Source organism: Tachysurus fulvidraco, chromosome 14, assembly GCF_022655615.1.
Source record: "Tachysurus fulvidraco isolate hzauxx_2018 chromosome 14, HZAU_PFXX_2.0, whole genome shotgun sequence".
In the NCBI taxonomy this organism is placed as follows: domain Eukaryota; kingdom Metazoa; phylum Chordata; class Actinopteri; order Siluriformes; family Bagridae; genus Tachysurus; species Tachysurus fulvidraco.
The window spans coordinates 5,515,809-5,539,853 of NC_062531.1; the positions used below are offsets into that span (position 1 = coordinate 5,515,809).

Here is a 24,045-nt window from a genome sequence, read left to right on the forward strand (position 1 = left end):
GAAGCGTGAAAATATCTGTGAATAAATTTGAGTGTGAAAAATGCAGATAATTACCAAAAACAACATATACAATCAGCGTTACCTTTTTTTTTTGTTTGTTGAAAAAAAAATCAATTGTTCTTGTCTTTATTATGTAGTTTTTGTTTCTTCCTTCCTGGTTTAAAGGTGTTGTATGAATAATGAATAAAAAGTTATCTAGCATGTTGTTATGGGAAAACAGACAGTGACAGGGTTGTGGATGAGTTTAGTTTTATTCCTCTCACGCCACAGCAATTTTCATACGATTATTTCTTTTAAGATTTCTATTTATCAAAGTGAATACCTTCTCTTGAAAAAAAAAACAACAACTGTACTTACATTTATTGCAGGTTATTTTCTGTTGTCCTGTCATTTATTGTTTGATTTGATTTTTCTGAGCAGGTTATGCAATGGGCTGGGGTCCAATCACATGGCTGCTGATGTCTGAGATCTTGCCGACGGCAGCACGCGGCGTCGCTTCAGGCCTGTGTGTGGTGGTCAGCTGGGCCACCGCTTTTGTGCTGACACTAGTCTTCATGCATGCAGTGGTAAATTGCATAGCTCTTTTTTATGGTTATTTATCTCTCTACATATTTCTAAGAGCAGATAACCTAAATAATATATAACGTATTAAGCTAATAACAAAATATACTTAAACTTCTATATCTAATTAAAATTGCAATGTAGGTAAATCTGACCTACTTCGGTCAAATTTAATCTGATACAGGATTGGAAATTTCTCAATTCCACTAGACTGTTGCAATCAGTCGGTGTGAACCATTTCACAGAGCAGAAGACAGAAGAGATTATCATTTCTGCTGTTACATAATGTGTCATAGGCTGGACTTTCCTGCATTGTGCAAAAATTAGGATACAGTTCCCTATTTACACATTTTTTTTCTCTCTCTCACAGGACGCATATGGGCTTTTTGCACCGTTTCTGTTCTTCTGTGTAATCTGTGTATTGAACATCATATTCACAGCCAAGTGTGTGCCTGAAACCAAAGGACGTTCACTGGAGGAAATCGAGAATTATTTCAGAACTGGACGCACCTTCACTATTGCTGAAAGCTGAAAGTCTTGACTACATTCAGGGAATCTCAGAAAGGGTCATCATCATCATATATATCATATTGTATATCCGGTGTGCAGTGACTAATAAACTTTGAGAAAATTAAAAACAAAACAACAAAAAAAACAACACCTGCCTAAACATTAACTGACTCCCAGTGGAGTCGTGTGTCCCATGACCTAAAATGACATTTTAAAGAACTTAACCTATCCAAAGGATGACATTTAGGCCATGTATCATTGAAGTTCTATGGGTGGATGCTTACAAAGCTCACTGGATATTTTCATGCCAGCTGCACTGTGAACAAACTCAAGGAACATCACAATATAGTAGTAAAACTTTAAGCAATATCGTACATCACATAATGAAACAGTTTGCAGATAACAGTTCATAGAAAACATGTAGAAATATAAATCATATTGTTAGAACTGACAGACAAGCGAAGTAGAAATTGCATTATAAAATTGTGTGTGCATGAACCTAGTTTAACCTGAGACACAATCATCTCTTCACCAGTTGAGCATACTGTACTGTATGTGTAGATTTTAAATATCTGTAATTTGTGTGAGTTTTTATTTCACCTAATACTTGTGATGTTTACTTTTTACGGTCTCCTTTCACTTTAAGACATTACCGCATTTCTCTTAAATCATATATGCAGAAAGGGATAATTTATCATCAGATGCTTCAAATACTTTCTACTTCTACACTTTAACGAGTTCTACTAATCAGCATTGTGAAGCTCTACTTTAGTGTACACTTATTCCTTAAGAAAGTTTTATTGTGACAACTAACTAATGACATAAAGATAGTCTGTATGGACGAGGTTATTATGCTAGTACGCTAGTAAACATACCGTAAAACAGATTAGGAATAAACCGGTTTCTCCTACGTAATAAATAACGACAGTGTTTGATGTGATACAGGTGCCCTTTCCTTTTGTGATTTTATTTCTTGTTCTTTTTCTTGAATATAGAATTTCTACCTTTTTTTTTTCTAACCTATTTCACCAGAATTTATTTATTGACAGATTTATACTCTAATTTTAAATATAATGATAACGTGTTTTCAATCAAAACCAATGTTTGAAAAAGGTCAAATCACTAGCCTTTACTACGGGATCTAAATATGATCTGCATAACCGAGACAGCTAGTCAGTTCAACACTATAACTAAAGGATGATGCTAAAGAAGACCTGCTCAGGTCAGGTGTGGTGTCTGAAATGATAATAAGCAGATTTTATTACCTGAAAACAAGTGTGTCATTGTTGTGGCATGCTGGAAAAGGTCAAACATTATCAATATTGTTCTGCTAGCCATGAACACATCGTTATTTGTTTTACTTTATTTGACATTATAGTCCATGCTCATAAAGATAACAATGATATTTCATTCATTTTCTACCGCTTATCCGAACTTCTCGGGTCACGGGGAGCCTGTGCCTATCTCAGGCGTCATCGGGCATCGAGGCAGAATACACCCTGAATGGAGTGCCAACCCATCGCAGGGCACACACACACTCTCATTCACTCACACACTACGGACAATTTTCCAGAGATGCCAATCAACCTACTGTACCATGCATGTCTTTGGACCGGGGGAGGAAACCGGAGTACCCGGAGGAAACCCCTGAGTCACAGGGAGAACATGCAAACTCCACACACACAAGGTGGAGGCGGGATTCGAACCCCCAACCCTGGAGGTGTGAGGCAAACGTGCTAACCACTAAGCCACCGTGCCCCCCACACAATTTTATTTGCTTCAGTTTATTTTCCCCCGGGTTTTTATTCACTGAAGAGGTCGTATGACATAGTAAATCTTTCCTATAAAAACTACAATCATCCGCTTTTCTGTTCTTGTCCATTTCTTCTTGCAGTTTGGGCGAGTGACCTCTACACACCTCTATAGTTTAAGAACTAAAGCATGAAAGGAACCATCTCAAATAGTAGTTACAAGCCAAAATCAATGACTTCTGAAATGAAAGACTTTACCAGACTATTTTCTAAATGTGCTGTTAGCAGATTTCTACTCAATTTCCACTCAGGACGGAGCATTGGACAGGAAAAAAATCATCTTCTTGTAGAAGAGCCAAATTTAAAAAAGGTCTGAATAATGTCCGTTTGGATATTTGAGGACGGTTGTGAGTTTAAACACCTTAACTTAACTTCAACACTTAAAGAAGTGTAAGAAATAAACCTGACAGTGGGTGATGCTATATGAAAATAATCACAGACCGAGCAGCTTTATATAGCCTCATGGCTTTACACAGCATTATCAACACGCATTGTAGACTCATAAACAATGAATTAACGACCGGCGATAAACGTATAAACATTTAAAGATAAATACTTGTTGCTTATGAAGTATGCACCACACTTTCTTAACATATAAAATGCTAATTTTATCCGTTTTTATAAACTCTAACTCCTCAATTCCCCTCACTCTCCTCTCTCCTTTTTGTCGCTGATGTGAAACATTAACACTTTCGTTTCATTTTAGATTTATTCTATAGCATTAAGCTGCCATATAGAGAGAAAGTCAGAGATTGAGGGCACACAGGAAGCAATCAGAACAGAATGAGACATCAGAACAGAATGAGTTACTGAATACACAGAGACAAATAAGGTAAAATTAAAATTAAAATGTTAATATATATGTATATATATTTTTGTTCTTTACCTATTCTTTCTCTTAATAAAAAAATTATAAATGTTTATTTTACACTAATTTTATATTTTACACCAATTGGTGAGTCTTACTGGTTTAAGGTGGTGTGCACAGTCCACAGTTTTCTACCCAAATTGTACAATAGCCTAGAGTCTAAATCATTGGAAAAAAAATCAGTGAAAATAAAAATGTGAATTTTATAAGAAAAAAAAATATCAGCAAATGATCAGATTTGTTTTGACTATTCTATACAAATTCTATACAAAATGAATTCATTCAACATTTCTGAAGCCTGTTATTGGTACATTTACCCAGTGGTGTGTATCATCTGAGAGGGATCATTAGTTTCTGATAATTCAGGTGTTAATGGCCATTAAATAGAAATGCTAACCTTTAAATAACATATATTATTTGTGCAGTTGTTAACCCTTTAACTGAAGCTTGAGTAAAATCTATTAGCAAAAATGTTTCTTTGAGGATAACCCTTAATGCCTTGGCATTGTAAAGCTGTATTTAAATATGTTTAGTTACATTTACTAAGACTTCATATGTGGAAAATACTTTTCCAGGATCAAATATTCATTTTTGCTCATTTGTTTTTATTTTTCTGAACGTATATTTCCTTGAGTATTACCTCTGCTGTCCTGAAGAAGTGGAGCTGGGTAAAAGAAAAACAACATGAAAACACAAGAGCAAAGGGGTTTTAAAAAATGAATAGACGTTTTTATTGAAAGTGAAAGTGACGTGACATATGGCTAAGTACGGTGACCCATACTCAGAATTTGTTCTCTGCATTTAACCCATCCAACGTGCACACACAGCAGTGAACACACACACACCATGAACACACACCCGGAGCAGTGGGTAGCCATTTATGCTGCGGCACCCGGTGAGCAGTTGGGGGGTTCGGTGCCTTGCTCAAGGGCACCTCAGTCGTGGGCAGCCCCACAACTCGAACTCGAGACTCGAACCCACAACCTTAGGGTTAGGAGTCAGACTCTCTAACCATTAAGCCACGACCTTCCCAAACCTTCCCAAACCTTCCCACCTCCTCCCTATTGAAGTCCTTGGTGCGAGCCATTTGACTATATGATATGATGATACAATACGATATGCTGTACTAAAGCAAATTTTTGACTGTAGATAAATCAGAGACTTTATTTGATACTTGTGTTTAATACCGCGTATGCTAAGCAGAATAAAAGCATAAGACATAGATCGATAGATAGATAGATAGATAGATAGATAGATAGATAGATAGATAGATAGATAGATAGATAGATAGATAGATAGATACTTTATTAAAAAAATTCAAGTCTACTTGTACTCAAGTGCTTGGTAAAGTGGCAGGTGTTTAGATTGCATGGTGAACCATTGTGGGTCCAGTTGAGCTTTACCAGAAGCTTGAACGTAGAATAGTGCACAGTGGGTGTGTTATGTGTAGTATCAGTTTATTATGCTTCATTTTTTAATTCTGCTGATTCTGCTTTTTTTTTAAATGATGGGCTTCCTGAAATGAGAAGAAGAGTGTCTACTAAAAGCTGACAGACAGGATGTCTGCTCTTTGATATACAGAATTTAGTACTAGACGTGGTGAGAAAGTGTCACAGAAGCAGTCCCAGAGCAGACTTCCTGAACCTGCAGGCTTTGAACTTGCTGTTGCTTTTCTGGTTTATGTACAGACAGAACAAAGTTCCAGCATATATTTAGGTTACTGTATGTGAATTGGGTCCCCCTATGCACCTATTTCACATCAACAGCCTTTTTTCTCAGTATCTACCGTAAGACAGCCCTCCCTCCCTCCCCATACTGAGCCCACATTCACTGTGATTCTGTTCCGTTCTCTGGAGATGATCTGAGGTGCGAGTGTGAGAACATATAACCTTCACAACCACAAGCATTGCATTAAAGAACAACAGAAAACTCCATCTGTTCATTCTTAGGTGAATTTTCACCACAATACCACCCTAGTTTTTTTTTGCCAAGCATCATTGTTTCAAATCTTTAAGTATGTAGTTATTTATTATTTAGTATGTTTAATGTTCTATGCATTTACTATTTGGTGCATTCTTTATCCTGTGTATTTTTTTTATCGCTCTTTGTTGATATGCATATTTTTTTATATGGCATGCACTGTCATCTATTTGCACTTGTGGTTCTATGTACCATGACACTGCAGTGTTTTTGTCGCATTATGAGCCTGAAGATCTTGAATTGACTAGATCTTCCAATCTACCATTTGTGACTTTTTACCTTTTATTATTAATTTTAAACTTCTTTATTATAGGGCACAGGGGATACTTAATATTTTATAATGAATATGTGTTGTGAACTTGTTTTCCTATTAGAAATGGCAAGCTCTACATTGCAGCCTTTTGGGCTATTTTGGGCAGTTTTATTTATGGATACTTCATGGTACTTTTCCCTCTGCGGTCATTCCACAGGTTCAAGAAGATGATGATCCAAGTCTTCACATGAATGTTGATCAGATTTCTTGGTTTGGGGTAAGCGCAGATTGTTGGTCTCTCAATGAATATCACACGTTTCCCTAAATTGGGGGGCAGTCGTGGCCTAAAGGTTGTGGGTTCGAGTCTTGGGCTGACAACGACTTAGCTGTATGTCACATCATGTCACATTTAAATTGCATCGATAATTAATCTATAAAGCACATATTTGACATGAACACGCATTGCAAAAGTTCTCATGTATACTGTATGTCCAATAAATTTCACTCTGATTCTATTGTATTTGTTGAATAGTCTGTTTTTGCGATTGGAGCTATAGTAGGAGTATTGAGTGCTATGCTGATGAACGACAAATTTGGACGGACACCAACCATTATGATATCCATAATGCCCTCCACAGCGGGGTTTCATAGGAACAGCGTATAAGTTTGGTTGCTTCTCTTGGGAAGATGGCTCACAGGCATCGCTGCTGGCTTTACAGTCAGCTCCATTCCTGTAGGTACATTTCAAGGTGTGATGTGTCCTGTCTGGGTTTTTTTCTGGGTTCTTTCTAGGTTTTTATTTCCAAGCACTCCCCAGACAAGGCCCCTTGCTCAAGCTTTGTGTCACAAGAAAAAAGAAAATTGCAAACATATAGTTTTTTCCATCATGTGTTATTGTTTCAGATCTACGTGTCAGAGATTTCCCATCAAGGTGTCAGTGGATTCCTGGGATCCAGCCCTGAGATCATGACTGTCATTGAAGTTCTCTCATTTTTCTGTCATTTTATTTATGTTGTGTTAAATTAACTTTGTTCTCTGCAACCTATTTGAGTTAGGGTTAGGGTTAGGGTTAGGGCATGGGATTCTGAAGATGCCCAAATGCCTGGCATGCCTGAGAATAATCTACAGTGTGCAAATACACACTCATAGAAGTATGAAAGATATATTTTATTACAACATTGTGTACTGTTCAAAGAATTAAGAAAGTATTTAAATAAATAATCAGCTTTAATAATGACATTCTAATCTTTTTGACCGTCAATGATCTAAGTGGGACTTACTTTCTTACCCTTACAGACTTGGTTCTGCCATGGCGGTGTTTAGCTGTAGTTGGCGTAGTTCCTGTTATGATTATGCTGTGCCTCCTGTGCTTCATGCCAAACTCCCCACGTTACCTCATCATCATCATCAAGAAATTGAACGAAGCCGACAGAGCTCTCCCATGGCTCAGTGGCCCTGATTCAAACTATATTGCTGAACCTGATGAAAATGAAGAGAGTGTAGCCCAGGTAAAAACAAACATCTGTGATGCAGAGATATTTTACATTCACAGCATTTGGCAGATGCCCTTATCTGCTACGTACAAAATTGCTTTGAAGTCAGTCAGTGAATACATGGTAATGTATCAATGCATACACTGATAATAAGATATATCATTGTAAATTGTGTTATAAAGCCAAAAATACATAAACATTCTTGTGACCTGACTGAATGCATCAGGAGATTTTTACATGAATTTTAATGTATATTATAAACCTGCTCCATTCAGGAGATACGTAGCATGTGACCGTATAACTCCAGGGCTCCTGGTTTAATCCTGAGTTCTGGTTACTGTTTCTGTGGAGTTTCTCATGTTCTTCCCTGATGTTTTCTTTATTGATAGCCTTAACTAATCACTAATCACTTATTAAAAGCTAAACGTTGACATGGTGCTTTATGTGGCTGAACCTTTTTTTAATTTTAGTTGAATACCCTTGATGAAACATACCTGACAACTGCTCCAATTTAACTTTTCCAACAGGCTGAAATGCAGTGTTTAGATCAGAGTCCATTCTACTATTAGCCGATCTTGATCTCTGTGTTTATTCAATTCAATTCAATTCAAGTTTATTTGTATAGCGCTTTTTACAATAGACATTGTCTCAAAGCAGCTTTACAGAACATAAACATAGAGCAGAAGGTAAACATAATTAATGATAAAGGAAATAACGAATAATAAAAGAAATAAGAATTAACAGAATAAGAATTTATGAGATTCCTGCAGCAGATGACAGGTATTACACCCATCTAGGTTTATCTGGAGCAAATTTTTGAGAAAACAGCTGTTTCACTGGTAAGTGGATTCAAAGAATCAAACCGTATTTAGATTACATGACACAAATGTGATAAAATACCTTTTTGTATATTGATAAGAACAATAATTTATTATGCAGCCATAGTGGGATGTGTTAGACTGGTCACTGTTATTATTGCAGCCGGTTTAATGGACAAAGCTGGCAGGAAATATTTGTCAGGTTTCAGGCAGAGGCACGACAACCTTCTTAACCTTGAGCATAATCACAGTGCTTTTCATTTCTGCATCATGCACTTTTCCCTTTTAGCATTTATAATATATCTGGCTATGCTGACATTGACCATATACACCCACAAAACACCATGTAACTCTGGGAATGTAACTGTTGGCACCTTGTCTGCAAAGGAGCCATTTGGAGCTTTGAATGATTTTAATTCGAGATCTGGCCAATTATTCCCCTCACCGGCATCAAATGTGTAATACTTGGTGAGTAACTTGTTTTTCACACCAGAAATGAAATTTCTCACCACAGTGTAATGGCAAGGAAGTGGTAGACTAGTGCAGGGGTCGGCAACCTTAAACACTCAAAGAGCCATTTGGACCCGTTTCCCACAGAAAAAAAAACACAGGGAGCCACAAAACCCTTTTGACATCTAAAATGAAGATAACACTGTATATATCGTTTTTTTACCTATAGAAAAAAACTGTAGTGTGTTGCATTTTTGAAATCAATGATCTGCTACCAAGTAAACGAAATTTTATTTCTGCAGGCAAACAAAAATATTTTAAACAGTTTGAACTAACCTTAACAAAAAAGACGCTCGGTTGAAGGTTACTTTCAAATAAAATGTTCAATGTCTAATTGAGTACTCTTCGTATTCATGACCAGGGCTCTCAAGTTTTGCAAGCGTGATATCTCCAACCCCACCGCAACCCCAATTTTTTTCATTGTTTGTTGCGTTAAATCTTTTCCAGATAGTGCTATTTTCTGATTGGCTATTGTGTAGCCTCTTTTTTTTGATTGGCTGAAAAGTGACAGGCTCGACTAAGAACTGAGACGTGCTTGATTCCTGCCCTGTTCCATAGAGACAGCGGTGCGGACTGATACATTTTGTGCGCTGCGGCATATTAAATATATGATAAATAGTCAAAAAGTTTTTCTGCGTGAAAAATACGATGTGTTCAGGACTTCAGTACACTTGGTTGGTGCCTGAGGTATTACCTACTGTATGTGTGAGATCCAATGCAGATAACGCTGTGGAATGCCAACTGTTATTTTCTTTAATCACAATTATAAATATAAACTAGAATGTACATTTCCTGAAGAAAATGTGAATGGTGCTTGCACGGGGCAAGTTCCCCTCATCGTGCTGAGTGTTTTGATATATGACATGTCCATGTTGTGCTAACTTTTTGATTTCACTTACTTTGGGGGCGGGGCTACACATGACATCGGTTCCCCTCATTGGGCTGAGTGTTTTGATACATGACATGTCCATGTTGTGCTAACTTTTTGATTTCGCTTATTTTGGGGGCGGGGCTACATGTGATGTCACATGAATACTCGGTGGATGCCAATACTTTTGGACAAAAGTTGCTACTGAAATAAAACTTTGTCCAGAGTAAGGTCCTAAAGGAGCTGTTCGAGTTTGTCGTAAATCGCTCAAAAACCTGCCGAGTTATAAACCTCGGCAAGCTAGCTGTAGCTAGCTTGATAACTATGAACAGCCAGTACAGTTTTAAATGAAGACAGCATCATGTCTTCCAGCTACTAGTGAACTATTTGAGCTAGTTAGCTAGAATTTGTTCTTAGCTGACAGGATTTTTTAGTCTCTGATTACAGTGTAGCTGATAAATTTATAATACACAAAAACAATGTATGTGTCATGATGGAAGCACCTGTCTCACCCTCCGATCGCCAGCAGAGGGAACCGTCCCCGGAGTATTGACACTTCCTGACTACACTTCCCATACAGTATTACAGTATGATAGCTTCCTAGCGATCTCAAAAAACTGTAAATAAAAAAAAATATTCAGCTGTTTTTGTGTGTGTGTTTTTAATACTGATTGATGTTTTGTTGACATTGTCATTCTGACTGAAGCCTCAAAGACCCAAAACAAGTTTGTGTGGAGTGTCCTGTATGCCGTGAATGAACCAAAAATACTAACACAAGGCAAGTAACAGTCCATCATTGGTTTTGACGTCTCACTAGCATAGCATTCAGTATGGTATTTCAGAAATCTTTACAATGTTTTCTAATCTTACATACACAAGTTAGACAACTCCGGTCGCTCAGTAGACCATAAACATCTTAAATGGTCCGTGGAATGGAGTCTTTCCTGTTCCTGCATGTTCACCATGTTTTAAATTTCAAACTATCTAGAAAAAATCCTGATTCCTGATGCTGCTTTTTAAACCTACATATTTAATTAATGATACATTTTGGACTGAAGGTAGCTGATGCCAAAAGACTGAACAAACTCGTCTGTAAGGCCGGTTGATGTTGTGGGGGTGTAGCTGGACTCTCTGACTGTAGTGTCAGAAAGAAGGATGACGTCTAAGCTGATGGACATCTCAGACAACATCTTCCACCTGCTCCATGATGTCTTGGACGTATACTGAAGTACGTTCAGCTGCAGACTCAGTCAACCAAGGAGAGACACAGAGCGACACAGGAAATCCCCCCTACCTGTCCATCGGACTGTATAATTCCTCAGTAAAACAAAATATCACACATATAGAATTCTATTATTGTATTCATATTTTGGTGACTTGGAAATGTGGTAACAGACACAGATTCCCCTGGGGATTAATAAAGTACTGAAGTCTAACAACTTATGAATGTCAATTGATATAACAGATTACAAAAGAAAGTGACGTAACATATGGCTAAGTACGGTGACCCATACTCAGAATTCGTTCTCTGCATTTGACCCATTCAAAGTGCACACACACAGCAGTGAACACACACACACACCGTGAACACACACCCGGAGCAGTGGGCAGCCATTTATGCTGCGGCGACCGGGGAGCAGTTGGGGGGTTCGGTGCCTTGCTCAAGGGCACCTCAGTCGTGGCCGGCCCGAGACTCGAACCCACAACCTTAGGATTATGAGTCAGACTCTCTAACCATTAGGCCACGACTTGCCCCATTACAATGTTTTGGCAGCTTGCCAGTTTCTAGCCTGTACAGTTTTACAAATGTATTTTTTTTTTAATTTACTTAAACAAAAATATTTTCCTGTTAAACCATTTCAGGAAAGAATGCATAATTTTCCCGTAATGTTTTGTAGCTGACAATAGCTGCGCTTGCTTTTTCAGTCACAATAACAACGAGTGAATATACTGACATCCATCAGCTTTAATTATTAGATTCACTGCATTTGCTGAATGATAGAAACTAACAGCCATCACAACCTTCTTTCATTCTTGGCTGTTGTCTGTTTAATTATGCTGCAGTCTTTTCTTTGATATGCAAAATGTGTCTTAGTCATTACATCAGACATAAACACACTGTTATGGCTCTGGCATTCTTCATCAAAATGTTATGGCGTGAAATATGGCAGGATTAAGTTTTTAACAGGACCTAAATTCTAAAAAAAATATATATAAAAAAATTCTTGACCATTTCAAGCAAAAAAAATAAAAGCAAATTATTTGGAGTTTGCAAGCTTCCTCTGTCCCAAACCCTCTGAGCAACTAATACCTTATCCATGCATTGTAGTGGTACATGGTTGCATGTGATATTTTGCACATTGTTTGCTCTGTACCCATCTATCCATCCATTCATCCATCCATCCACAAAAGGCACTTTAGTCTGTCTGCTGCTAGAGACACGTTCTATTCATCAACACAGTCTGTATTGTGACAGCTTATTGTTAGGATTTGTCAAATGTTTATGCTCAAATATTATGCTAGTAAATGTAGTTAATGTTTGAGTGATGAGGAATAAAGCTGTTAATGGTTAGACTTAGTTTGAAATAGATGTTTTTTTTTCTTTTATGATTTGTAAGTAAATTAAAGTGTAACTACTTTAACTCAAGTGAAGAATTTTTGATATCTAGAATGACAAAAAATGCATTTTACTTGAATGAAGAAAATTTGGGTATTTTCTACCAACTCTGATTTTCAATATAAAAAGAAAAATGGTCTCATTTGTGCCATCGCTAGCTGTTATATCGGTTGCACAATATTATCTGCATCACTTAGACACCAGAGATGAAATTGCTTGTCTCCTGAGCTCACTAGTTCTGAATGGCCAACCACCTAGAAATGACTATGATCTTGTCGTACCATTACTGAAAAGGTCAAATATAACATATAATATATAAAAATCATCCACTGTAATGTTATAGAAAGAAGAGTTCTTGTCCAGAGAGAGAACAATGTTTGTTTTAGTTCTGTGTATTTTTTCATCATAAAAAGAAAAGTAGAGCTTTCTTTCAGAGAGGAGGTTGCTGGCTTTTCTTTATTGTCAAAATGACCCTCATCCACTTCTCTTTTACCCGCTCATTTTTTCTCACAGTTTGTGGTGGCTGACCTCTGCCTCCTCGTTACAGTAACTACAGCCTGTAAGAGTAACCTTCTGGTGAAGAGCTCATCTCAAATAGCAGTTCAATGCCAAAATCAAGGACTTCTAAAGTGGCAGCCTCACCAGACTATTTTCTAAATAACTGTAAAAAGCAGTTGGTAGCAGCTTTCCTATCTATTTCACAGACAGAGCACTGGACTGGACAATCAAGTAGCTTCTTGAAGCAGATCCGTATCAAAAGGGTCACAATAACGTACATAAGTATTTGGATGGCTTATTAAATCATGCAGAATGCTACGATTGAGGTGTAAAGTTACAGAAGAAATCACACAAGACAAGGCATGCTCTTATAGGGAAATAATCAACACCAGCGGTGTGAGAAGATTGGAGTTGATATGAAATCCCCGTTGAATTCCCTGTTGGGAAAATCGAGATGTGCAGAATAAAAATAAAACCCATATAGCAGGAAATAAAGGAAATTAAATAAACAAAGATAGGTCTAAGATAAACACAATGAAATAAATGATTTATTTTGTTACTGTATATACATCTGTAATATAAATGGAATTCAACAACATGTGCAATATCTGTGGAATGACAGCTATCTATTGAGTGTATGTCAGTGGAGTAGGAGGTACTGGGTACAGTTGCATTGTGGAATCTGATGGTTTATGGTAGTGCCTTCAAGGTGTTATGATGCACAAGGCTTGCATCTGGATGCATCTGTGGATGAAAAGTATGAGAGGATGAGAAGAATGTGGTGCAAAATGAAATTCAGCATATAAAGACTTTCATGATAAGTACGACTACATAATGACACATTTATACTATTAAATCCTGTAGAGGTATAGAACAATCCCCAGTGGCCCTCATCAGAGAAGGTGAACTAGCTGTAAGTTGCATGTCAACATAACAACTGTTTTAAATACACACACACATCGTGGATAAAGAGCCGTAACATAAATGCTTCATCGTTATGCCTATAAAGCTGCTATGTGAGAGCGTCCATTGTTACAAGCACTATATAAATAAATTGGAACAGTATTGAGTAAAATATTATATACTAATGCTGCACCATTTGTAAAAACACCATACATAACATAATATCACAGGCTTTGAATCCACCATAAAACTGAGATGGATAAAACCCACAAAATCTATTTTGTGTCATTTCAAACTTATAGTGTGAACGCAGCCTAAATTCTAATTCAGCTCTATTTTCAATTAAACTACTCTGTTTATCTCCCAATTGTGGGTTTAAATTTTTGTTTTCTGCAGTTTTAATAGATAGGTAATTTTAGCATGTATCACTATGATAGCAATCATGCTAAAGAACTTGATCCCCCTTTTAGTCAAGATAGAATCACTCATTTCTATCAGGCTACCATTTTAAAGCAGTATAGAATCATTTATTTGTGTTTAAATGTGTCAGCAGTAACCTCTAGATGGCTCTCTTTACTCATGTTACCAGGTTTAGTTATTAAAACAGATTTGATGAGTCACTGTCTATATTTAATGCTGATGATCAGCTGATTTTTCAGTGTTAAAATGACTAGTAAATCAAGTAAATTGAAAATTTTATTCGCTCTTGACATCATCATTTCCAATACAAACCCATTTATCAATCTTGAATTTTTTTAATAACATTAATCTTTGTATAATCTTAAATAATTTGTACTTAATATTTATTATGTTCTGTAAAGATGCTTTGAGACAATGTCCATTGATAAAAGCCCTATACAAATATATATACAAATTGAATTGAAATGAATTGAATAACACATTAATAACCTAATAATTTAAAAAAAAAGGAAGCTTTTTTATTTTTTGTTTGTAAAGAACACTGTTAAAAGCAAGCAGCACATAATGGAGGATTTTTCATAAGATGATTGTGGGAAGATAAATAATAATCAGTGAAATGAATTTGGCAGCAATTACACAACATCTGTCCAAGTCAGGGGAAGAATCTTTAAAACTCATAGTGTTTTATGAGCTTCATTACATACGTGATAGGCCCCACATCTATAAACCATCAGAAGTCCCCTTAAATAACATCCCACACATACAACCCATTTACACCTGTCCTGTTCAAAACAGGACATTTTTCTCAATCAGACCATTATCAGTCACGAAAAACAGTCATTTCTCTTTTCTTCCTTTCCTGAGTATTCCTTAGGAAGAAAAGCTAGTAGAAATATTTAGCCCACACTGTCTAATCAAAGTACAAATCAAAAGGACATAACACTGAACTGTACTTTTAGTATTTTTTCATCGTTTTAAATCATCATAATTGCTATTTAGAGAAAACACAGCATGAAGCCAGCAGGGCATTTACAGATTTAAGCACTTTAAAAACCACTAATGCAGCTGCCAGTCTCTGTGTATGTAATAGCTTGCCCCATATTATTCTTTTTATGCTATCGATAATCCCTCACGATATATTAGATTTTCATCCTCCAGCTTCAATTATGATGTATTTTTCAGACTGCGCAAATGTGTCAACAACGTCATCTTGTAAATCCGTATTAGATTTGATTTCTTGCAAAGCAGCCGGTGAGCAGCCATAATACCTCAGTTGTGTTCATATGTGTTCAATTCAAACATGGCACTTGGGCTTTTGCATGATTTACAGCCTCAATTTACCGCGGCTGTGCAAAACGTTTACGACAACTGCAAATGTATTCCTGCCTGACGCTGCTGTAAAGTGACAATCAGGTTCTGATTATTCATCTTGTTGAATGTCCTTTGTGTGTCCTCTTCATGAGTATGTAACACATGGTGACATTTCTGGTGCAGGTTCTTCATTATGTTAAAAAAAAAAGATGCAGATCAAGCAACCAATCAGAGCAAATCATTATGTCATTAGGTATCAACAACACTATGGGTCTCTGAATACTAAACGTAAAGTTCTGTTGTCTGTCATTTTACTGCAATTGTACTGTGACTAGACAGTGTGTGCTTAGCTTATGCTTAGCTTTAATATTCTTCTCAAAAGGCATTTTAGGGAAACAAATTATAGAGTAAATAATGCATCGTCAAAAATATCAGCCCAAGTGCACACAAAAAAGAAAACGCTTCATTCTTTGTAATCACTTGACTCGAGTGTCTTGGAAGGCTGCATGAATCTGCACTTTAGGCTAAAACGAAAGCTTGTCTTTATTTCTTTTAATCATCGGTGGTGCTGTTGTGCTAAGTTCCACAAAAGACCTTCTCTGCTCCAGTGGTTACTGTTTTAATCCGGCTGACCCTGCTCTCAGACCCCAGCTTCATAACAAGCTGGGATATGTAAAGAAAAGTATTTCACTGTGCTGTAATGTATGTACAAATAAAGTACAAATAAAGGCTACAGTGGTGTGAGGAGAAAGATTATCTCATTTCTTCATTCATTCATTCATTCATTCATTCATTCATTCATTCATTCATTCTGTCACGACCCGGCCTGCGAAAGGAGTGAACACAACACGCAAGAGATCAGGGATCTTGCACTTTGGTGTAAGTTTACTGCACAGTGTGTTTCAGTGGGCGAAGATTTTAAAGAAGAGTCTCTGTTAAGTGAAGGTTTTACGGTGCGGTGATACAATGGGGCGGCTGCATGGAGGCCTGCTTGCACAAAATGGTGTTCAGCTCTTTCAGGTTGTTTCTTATCTACTAGGCTATGATGAAATGAACATTTTGCAATCGTCAGCAGTAAAACACAAAATGTCACAAAATCTGACTTATGAATCACTGAGCTCACCATTAAATGTCAAGAATGTACTGTAATTCATAAGGTAATGATTTTTGCATATGTATTTTATATCATTGGAGCCGTTCCAGTGGTCTGGGTAGCCTAGATTACCGCATATGCAGCTTAAAGCAAGAAACAACATTGGAAGGTGAATTTGAATACACCTTTTAAACAAAATGGTCACACTTTTCTTTTTAATGCATGTCTGAGATGACCAAACATCTAAGTATAAACAATGAAATGTGCATTTGGAAAACTGTATAAAACTGCCAACTGATAAACATGAAGTCTGTTATGCAAAAATGTCAAATAGCACTTAAAAACATTTACATTCAAAGCAGCTTTATAGAACAGCTAGGCTGTTGAATGATTTGCTATTTCACAGTTATGGATAGTGCAGAAAGGTAAAATTGACAGGAAGAGGACGCACTGATTGTGGACAATACCACACTCTAAGCATCAGCCAATTAGAGCACTTCAGTCAGTTCTGGCTGGATGAAGAGTTTCTTCTGATATAGAGCAGATGTGCTTCTCCTCATCCACTTAAGAGAGTCAAGGGGATAACCAGAGAAAGTGGTGTGATGTTTAGCAACAGACTGGCTATCCTTAGTCTCATGTGGAGGATTTGGGACCATTATCCTTATCCATTTGGCCAAAATACTTGGATACTGAATATTTTATTAATGAAACATTTCCTTGGTATCTTAAACGTTTGAACTTATTTTGCATGTTTTAATATTTCAGTGTTGACCTCAGATAAACAGATACTTTTGCATCGTATTGGAAAATACTACAAATTTTATTTATATAGGACCATTTATAAGCATAAAGTATTGCTTTCCTGACCTTATACTGCCTATTTTGCTATTTTTAACCTAAATAGTCCAAAACATGGTTTCCTTGACATTATGTCATCCTGACAAGCATGTCATAATCATTGACAGACAGAAGCTTACATAGCATAGACAATAAACCAATATAAATGTCTTAGTATGATCCTGGGATACTACAATAAGCCTGAGTTGCAAGTCTTTGGAATTGTATTGCAGAAATAAATCAATTGTTGCTTTGGGATTTTTGATGGTGGTGTAGAGTGCTTGATATCTGTTGAACATTAAGGCTATAACATGGTATTTCCATTTTTATCATTCTCATCAACCTGTTTAATGACCCTCATGCTCCTTAGGTGTAAATTGGGTCATTCTGTTGGGTAAGATGATTACTCCCATTAGGATAGAAATGTTTCATTATGGGGTAAAGGTGATATATAGTAGAACTTTGGATTGATGAGGCTTGCAATGAAGCCTGCCTCTAAAAAGGGAAAAAGTGGAGCGAAACTAATAAAATGCCTCTCATACAACATAACGATGAGTCAATAAAGATAAATAATTAAGGCTTCTAAATCTAAGTATCTCTGTACATTTAATGGTTGTCATCACTATTTTAATACTTTTAGACCTTTTTGAAATGCAGATAACTTTCTCCAGGTCTTCAATTTGAAGTTTGTCAGTTCCAGGAAGACATATTTGGATAGCTGCATCCAGAATGAATATTGCTTCAAACATGAGGTCTAAATTCCCTATGAGCATGCCCAAGGCAACAATAACAAGGAAAATCTTCTTCCTAACAGTAAGAAACCTTGAAGAGAAACCTAACTCAACATAGATGAAGACCACCTGCCTGAGGCCAGACCAAGGAAATTGGAGAATGCAGGATGAGGAGAATTACAAGTAGAAAAGGGAGGAAAAGGATGCAGGTGATGACCTAACAAACGATCATCTACACATTGACCACGTAAATCTCAGCAACTCTGGCTTTTAAACTTATTAGTACAAATTTTATAAAATACAATTTCATCCAGCGCATTTGATTATTTTGTATGTTATATTTTCCCATAATACATTGAGACATGTCTCCTGCCATATGCATCAAGTACCCTCTAGGTAAGGCTTCATTTTTTTCACAGCTATATGTCTCTAACAGGTACTCAAGATACTGGAGAGATCTTATGTCTAAATATTTTTGTGTGTTTCCATCTATGCGCATTTTCCCCACAGACATTGTGACCACAACAAGCACAGCAAAACTCCTCAACTTGTGTTAACCTCTCGTCATACATAATTGATGCACTTCTGCTAATGACATCTTCCTTGGCGAAAACCAAGGGGCTTTTAGATGCAGTAAGTCGGTCAGGGTGATTTTGGAGGATGTTATCAATCACATTCATCCCTATTTGTGTCAGTTTGTCAAAGTTAAGCACTACCATTTCTGCTAGTCACACTGTTTTCAATTTTCTGTTTCAATTACTACTAGAGCAGAACCCTGATGACCTCCGGATTATATACCGCAGACAAAAGTCTTCATTTCAGCTCTCCTTCCTCCAGCCTTACTTTCTTTATTACTTCTACAAATCAGTTCTGTTAGATAGCAGGAATATATTTGATGAGGTCATGATTTATTAAGCAAATATACTTGTCAGGAATATAGTGATGGATGATTCATTTAACCAGATGACCTTTCTTGCTACACCACTGCCTGTACCAGGGATATTCGATAAAATTGCATAAAGGTCTATTACGATTACTTGTTTACAATTCAATTCCATTTTAATTTGAACAGCTTTTAAAAAAGCTCATTGTCAAAAATCAGCTTCACAGACATGGGTATAAAATTTTGATATATCACAAAATATCATAATGAGCAAGACAAAAGCAAACCCAAGCCTTGAGTAATTAAAGTAGCTGAATCTTTTCCTTTAACCATTGGTTATTTGTTTAGAGCTATTAATAAAATAATAATTATTATAGTTTTGTATCATAGTGGTTATTCGTGTTACCACGATGAACTCCCACCAAATTAAGGCTCAGAACAGATGAGACTAGTTTTGAATTTGACTTTGAATCGGTGCATAATACTTTCTCAGTTTGTCAATAAATATAATGCTTTTTTAATTGGACATTTAAAAAAAATAATAATAATAATAAAATATTCTGGTGACATCTACACCATATGTGTCAAACCTTATTTTTAGGAAACAAGTCACATTGTATTTAGTCTGGTGTGAAATTGGCTGGGCCGAAAAAAAAAAAAAGGTATAAATTTATTAGTAACACATCAGAACCTTCACAAAAATGAGTTTGTATATTTGAATGGTTAAAAATAAACATGTACAATGAGTTCAAATATGTTCTTTTCCATATCTTTAACACATCTTGTCAGTAGCTTAGTTCATGACGTAATTACCTTCAAGTGGAATAACAGAGACCTATTTATTTATTTATTTATTTATTTGTTTGTTTGTTTGTTTGTTTGTTTGTTTGTTTATTTATTTATTTATTTATTTGCATTTCAATTCAGTGACAGTCCACAATACAATTTCTATTCAGAGCACAGACTCTAAAGTCAATTAGTGGGCCTGATTAGATCCTTTATCTGGTTGGTTATTTGACACCCATAATCTACAATCATTATGTTTCTCTGCTCATTTATACAGGTTTTCCATTTTTTTCAAGTTATTTGTAGATCGTATATCACATATCACGTTTCAGTTTACTTGGTATGCATCTACTGGATTCAATAGCATTCTAACAATAGACTAAAATTATAAGTAAAGTGTCAGTAAATACGGCAAGGTTGCAATGTTCATATCTGAACAGAGGCCAAAGCATAACACTAAAGCATTTTTGTCCTACTAACAGGTGTGCATATAATTCTGTATGAACTACAAACTACATACCAAGTGAGCTGAATAAAAACTTGTTCAAAACGTCTCTGTAGTTCCGTATGAGTGTTCCGTGTGTATTATCAAATCTCAGGCTGCTCTCTTTCCTCGACTCAACATCAAATAGGTGGCTGCTCTTTTTCTTTCTCACCAAGGAGCTCATCTTCTGGCAGCCACACTTCAGAGAAATATTTCCTTTTTCCCCGAAGACAGCCAGACCTGTGAGTCTGGGGCAAAGGAAGTGTGAAGAAGAGAGTATTTATGGAGACAGGAGACGAGTGACTGTCTTTTGCTTTTACAGGAAGGTCCTCTTGAGGCCCGAGCAGCATTAAGAGGTCTGCACTGAGAAAGTGTGATTTTCAACTCATTTATTTCAAAGGATCTGGAAAGACCAGCACTGGTGCTGTAATCACGTATTGAGAGGAATAAATCACTTGTAGATTTCTAATGTAACGGTTTCTCAAAATAAGAATAAGATAAGTGTACAAAAAGAATCTTGTTTCCCAGTTTGCAGTGATTTAAAGTTCTTCTAAAAGGATTGCGTTGACTGTGGAGCTCAATCAAACCGAGCAATCAAAATGAGTGCTTTCCTTTTAGGCAGCCGTTACCCCCACACCTCGTCTGTCTCTTAACTGGCGTTCAGCTTTAATGTTATGAAAACTTTAAAAACCTAGTGAGTGTAAGATTTCCCTCTCAGTCTTTTCACTCTTTCATGCCTCATTGCTCTTTTAATAGTAACATGCTTTATGCAGGGCTATCAAGTATCACGCATTGAGAGTGACAGTCACTCATTTCTGTCTTTTGTCACGCTCTCCCGCCACACATTGTATTTGTCACACGGAAAAACTTTTTGACTATTTATCATATATTTAATAAGCCGCAGCACCCAAAATGTATCTGTCTGCGCTGTCTCTATGGAACCGGCAGTTCCCTGAAGCCTGACACTTATCAGTCAATCAAAAAAAAAAGAGGCTACACAATAGCCAATCAGAAAATAGCACTATCTGGGTAAGATTTAATGCAACAACCAATTAAAAAAAATATATATATTCATTAGAGAGGGTATTTTCAATGGTTGGTTTGAACAAAACCTCAACACGAAACAGCTTCTCTTTGGACGGGACATTGTCCTTAATCATGACCCTAAAAATGGCTGGGCTGTCGCTGGGGGGAGCCTGGAGCAGCTTTACAGAGACTCTGATCTCATCAAGGCAATATATTTTAGATTTTTTACCACAAAAAAGTAAAATTGCTATATGTAAAATAACATTCTTCTTATGGAGATCAGCCTCATATGTATATGTGAGTAATTCATGCAGCTACACATAACCTCAGTAACGGCAACAAATCTTCTCTTCTCTTCTCTCCTCTAAACCTGTGTTGCTCAGGTTGCCTGGATACTCTTATGTTCTTTTTTCACATTTGGCAGAATTTCTCACAAATTTATTCAAGTATGGAAATTAGATTTCTTTCCCTGTGTGTGAATGAGTCAGAGTTGTCTGACAAAACATGTTGAACAAACAACCTGCTAAGGTTCCATCCAAAGTGTATATAGTGTATACTGAAGAGGAGATGTGAACTCCATGTGATCTTTTGCATCAATATAACATTTGTTTGACCGTATATTTATAATCACACCCTCCAGTGTCACCCATATGAGGATGGGTTTCTAGGCTTCTTCCTAGTCATGGCCTAATGGTTAGAGAGTCTGACTCGTAACCCGAAGGTTGTGGGTTCGAGTCTCGGGCCGGCCACGACCTAGGTGCCCTTGAGCAAGGCACCAAACCCCCCCAACTGCCCCCCGGGCGCCGCAGCATAAATGGCTGCCCACTGCTCCGGGTGTGTGTTCACTGCTGTGTGTGTGTGTTCATGGTGTGTGTGTGCACTTTGGAAGTGTTAAATGCAGAGAACGAATTCTGAGAATGGGTCACCGTACTTAGCCGTATGTCACTTCACATTTCTGTTTGTTAAAAGTCTTTGTTTACTGATAACCAGCTACATCACACCGGATAGCTTAAGTGTATTAGTAAAAATTTAGCCAAAGAGGACTAAACTACAGGAGTCATTATTATATTAAAGGGAATATGACTGAATCTGTGTAATAACCACTTTCATAACATTCATAGATCAGTTCATTTAAGCACTGTGAAATATTAGCCAATTACAGTGAAACTAATAGAAAAAATAGCCCTCGTAATCACAAGACTGAGAAATAGTCTATACTCTCTGAAAAGTCCTGGCAATTTAAGAGGTTATCTAGTACTGGAAATTAAAGTCAAGAATTCAAAAAGAAGTAAAAAAATCAACAGTATTTTTTGTTGTTGTTGTTGTTGTTGCTGTTGTTGTTAAAATCACCCTAATGTCAGTATTGAAGAGTACTGAATGTTTCTTTTTATTTATATGTGCCTTGAAAGCACTGACATAAACATTGGTAGCAAGCTATTATACATATTATACTTTTAAAATGTATGCTGGAAATCTGTTCTCCAATCATACATTTATTATTAAAAATTATATACATCTACACAAATAGTATAGAACTAACAAAACTAAACCTTCCTTACTATGCCAGAACACCACTTTTTTCTGAAAATACTGTAGGAGCATGAATTAGATCTCATCAAGCTGATATAATGTCACATTGTTGTGACTGAACCCAAGCCTCGAATGCGTGTGCTGAACGTACGTCCACTCCAACTCTGGTCCTCTTGTGTCCTCTTTTCCCGCCACTCTGTCACTGTTTAATAAATGCTTCTTGATTTGGAAATCTGACAGATACGAGAGCAGAACAGATTTCCAGGGCAAAAAAGATATTAATCACCTGCTCATTTGGCTCCTGTCCACACTCAGAGGCTGGATTTCTCCCTTCTGAATAGCAGCCATTTGTATTTGTCTGATGAACTCTTATGCACAGCATGTAATTTTGCATAACCACATGAGGCAAGCTGCTGCCGCCAAATTGCTTTTTTTCCCCCTTTTCTTTCTGTACCAAAGTGTAAAAACATGCAATATAATCTCAGTGCAAGACATCAAGCCACCACCGATTTTGTGTACAGCAAAACCATTAAAAATACACAATATGGTCAAAAGTATGTGGGGACCTGATCATCACGCCATCCGTACATCCATATCCCATTCCAAAACCATGGCTGTTAACATTATGTTGGTCTCAGATTAGCTTTTTAAACAGTCTCTATTCTGAGAAGACTTTCTACTATATCCACTAGAATGCATTTGTTCCTTTGGTGGGAGAAGTTCTTCAACTCCAGCCCTGAAAAAACATGTTATTATGGAGCTTGCTTTGTGCCCAGGGGGGATCTTTAATGCTACAGCATTCAAAGACATTTTACAAAATAGTATTGTGTTTGAGAAAGGCCAATAAGTGGATGTGATAGTCAGATGTCCACATACTTTTGGCCATATAGTGTAGTAGCATGACTAGTGTCTGGTATGATCCCATTCTAAATCCGCTAGAAAATATCCCACTGGTCTGCACCCAGTGCTCCCAGTAATACATCAATCATGATCATTTATTGCATCAATTATAGCTTTGAACCTCATTACTGACCTTCTGGTATCCCATGGCTATACCAGATGAGATGAGGTTTTCAAAACCCTGCTGCTTTCCCAAAGCTCAAACTCCTCAAACTAACTTCATATTAATATCACAATCAAGTAGATCCCCAAAGCTAAACCTCTACCTGGATGCTGTAGCCTAGATATACTGTAAGACTTTTATACACCCATCCACACTTGTATACTCTAATGATTTATAATCCAACCATTATT

General features: G+C 36.8%; 1 protein-coding gene and 1 pseudogene across 1 annotated transcript in view; both read left to right on the plus strand.

Moving 5' to 3' along the window:
- LOC113645939 (solute carrier family 2, facilitated glucose transporter member 6) overlaps positions 1-2,011 on the plus strand; it is a 6,767-nt gene extending 4,756 nt beyond the window's left edge. Inside the window, exons 9-10 of the mRNA XM_027151915.2 lie at positions 421-566; positions 932-2,011. Of these exons, the coding sequence (XP_027007716.1) occupies positions 421-566; positions 932-1,093 (308 nt within the window). The 3' untranslated portion in view covers positions 1,094-2,011. The remainder of the gene's footprint in view (positions 1-420; positions 567-931) is intronic.
- A 257-nt stretch (positions 2,012-2,268) lies between these two features.
- LOC113645662 lies at positions 2,269-8,756 on the plus strand (annotated as a pseudogene).
- The last annotated feature ends 15,289 nt before the right edge of the window (positions 8,757-24,045 follow it).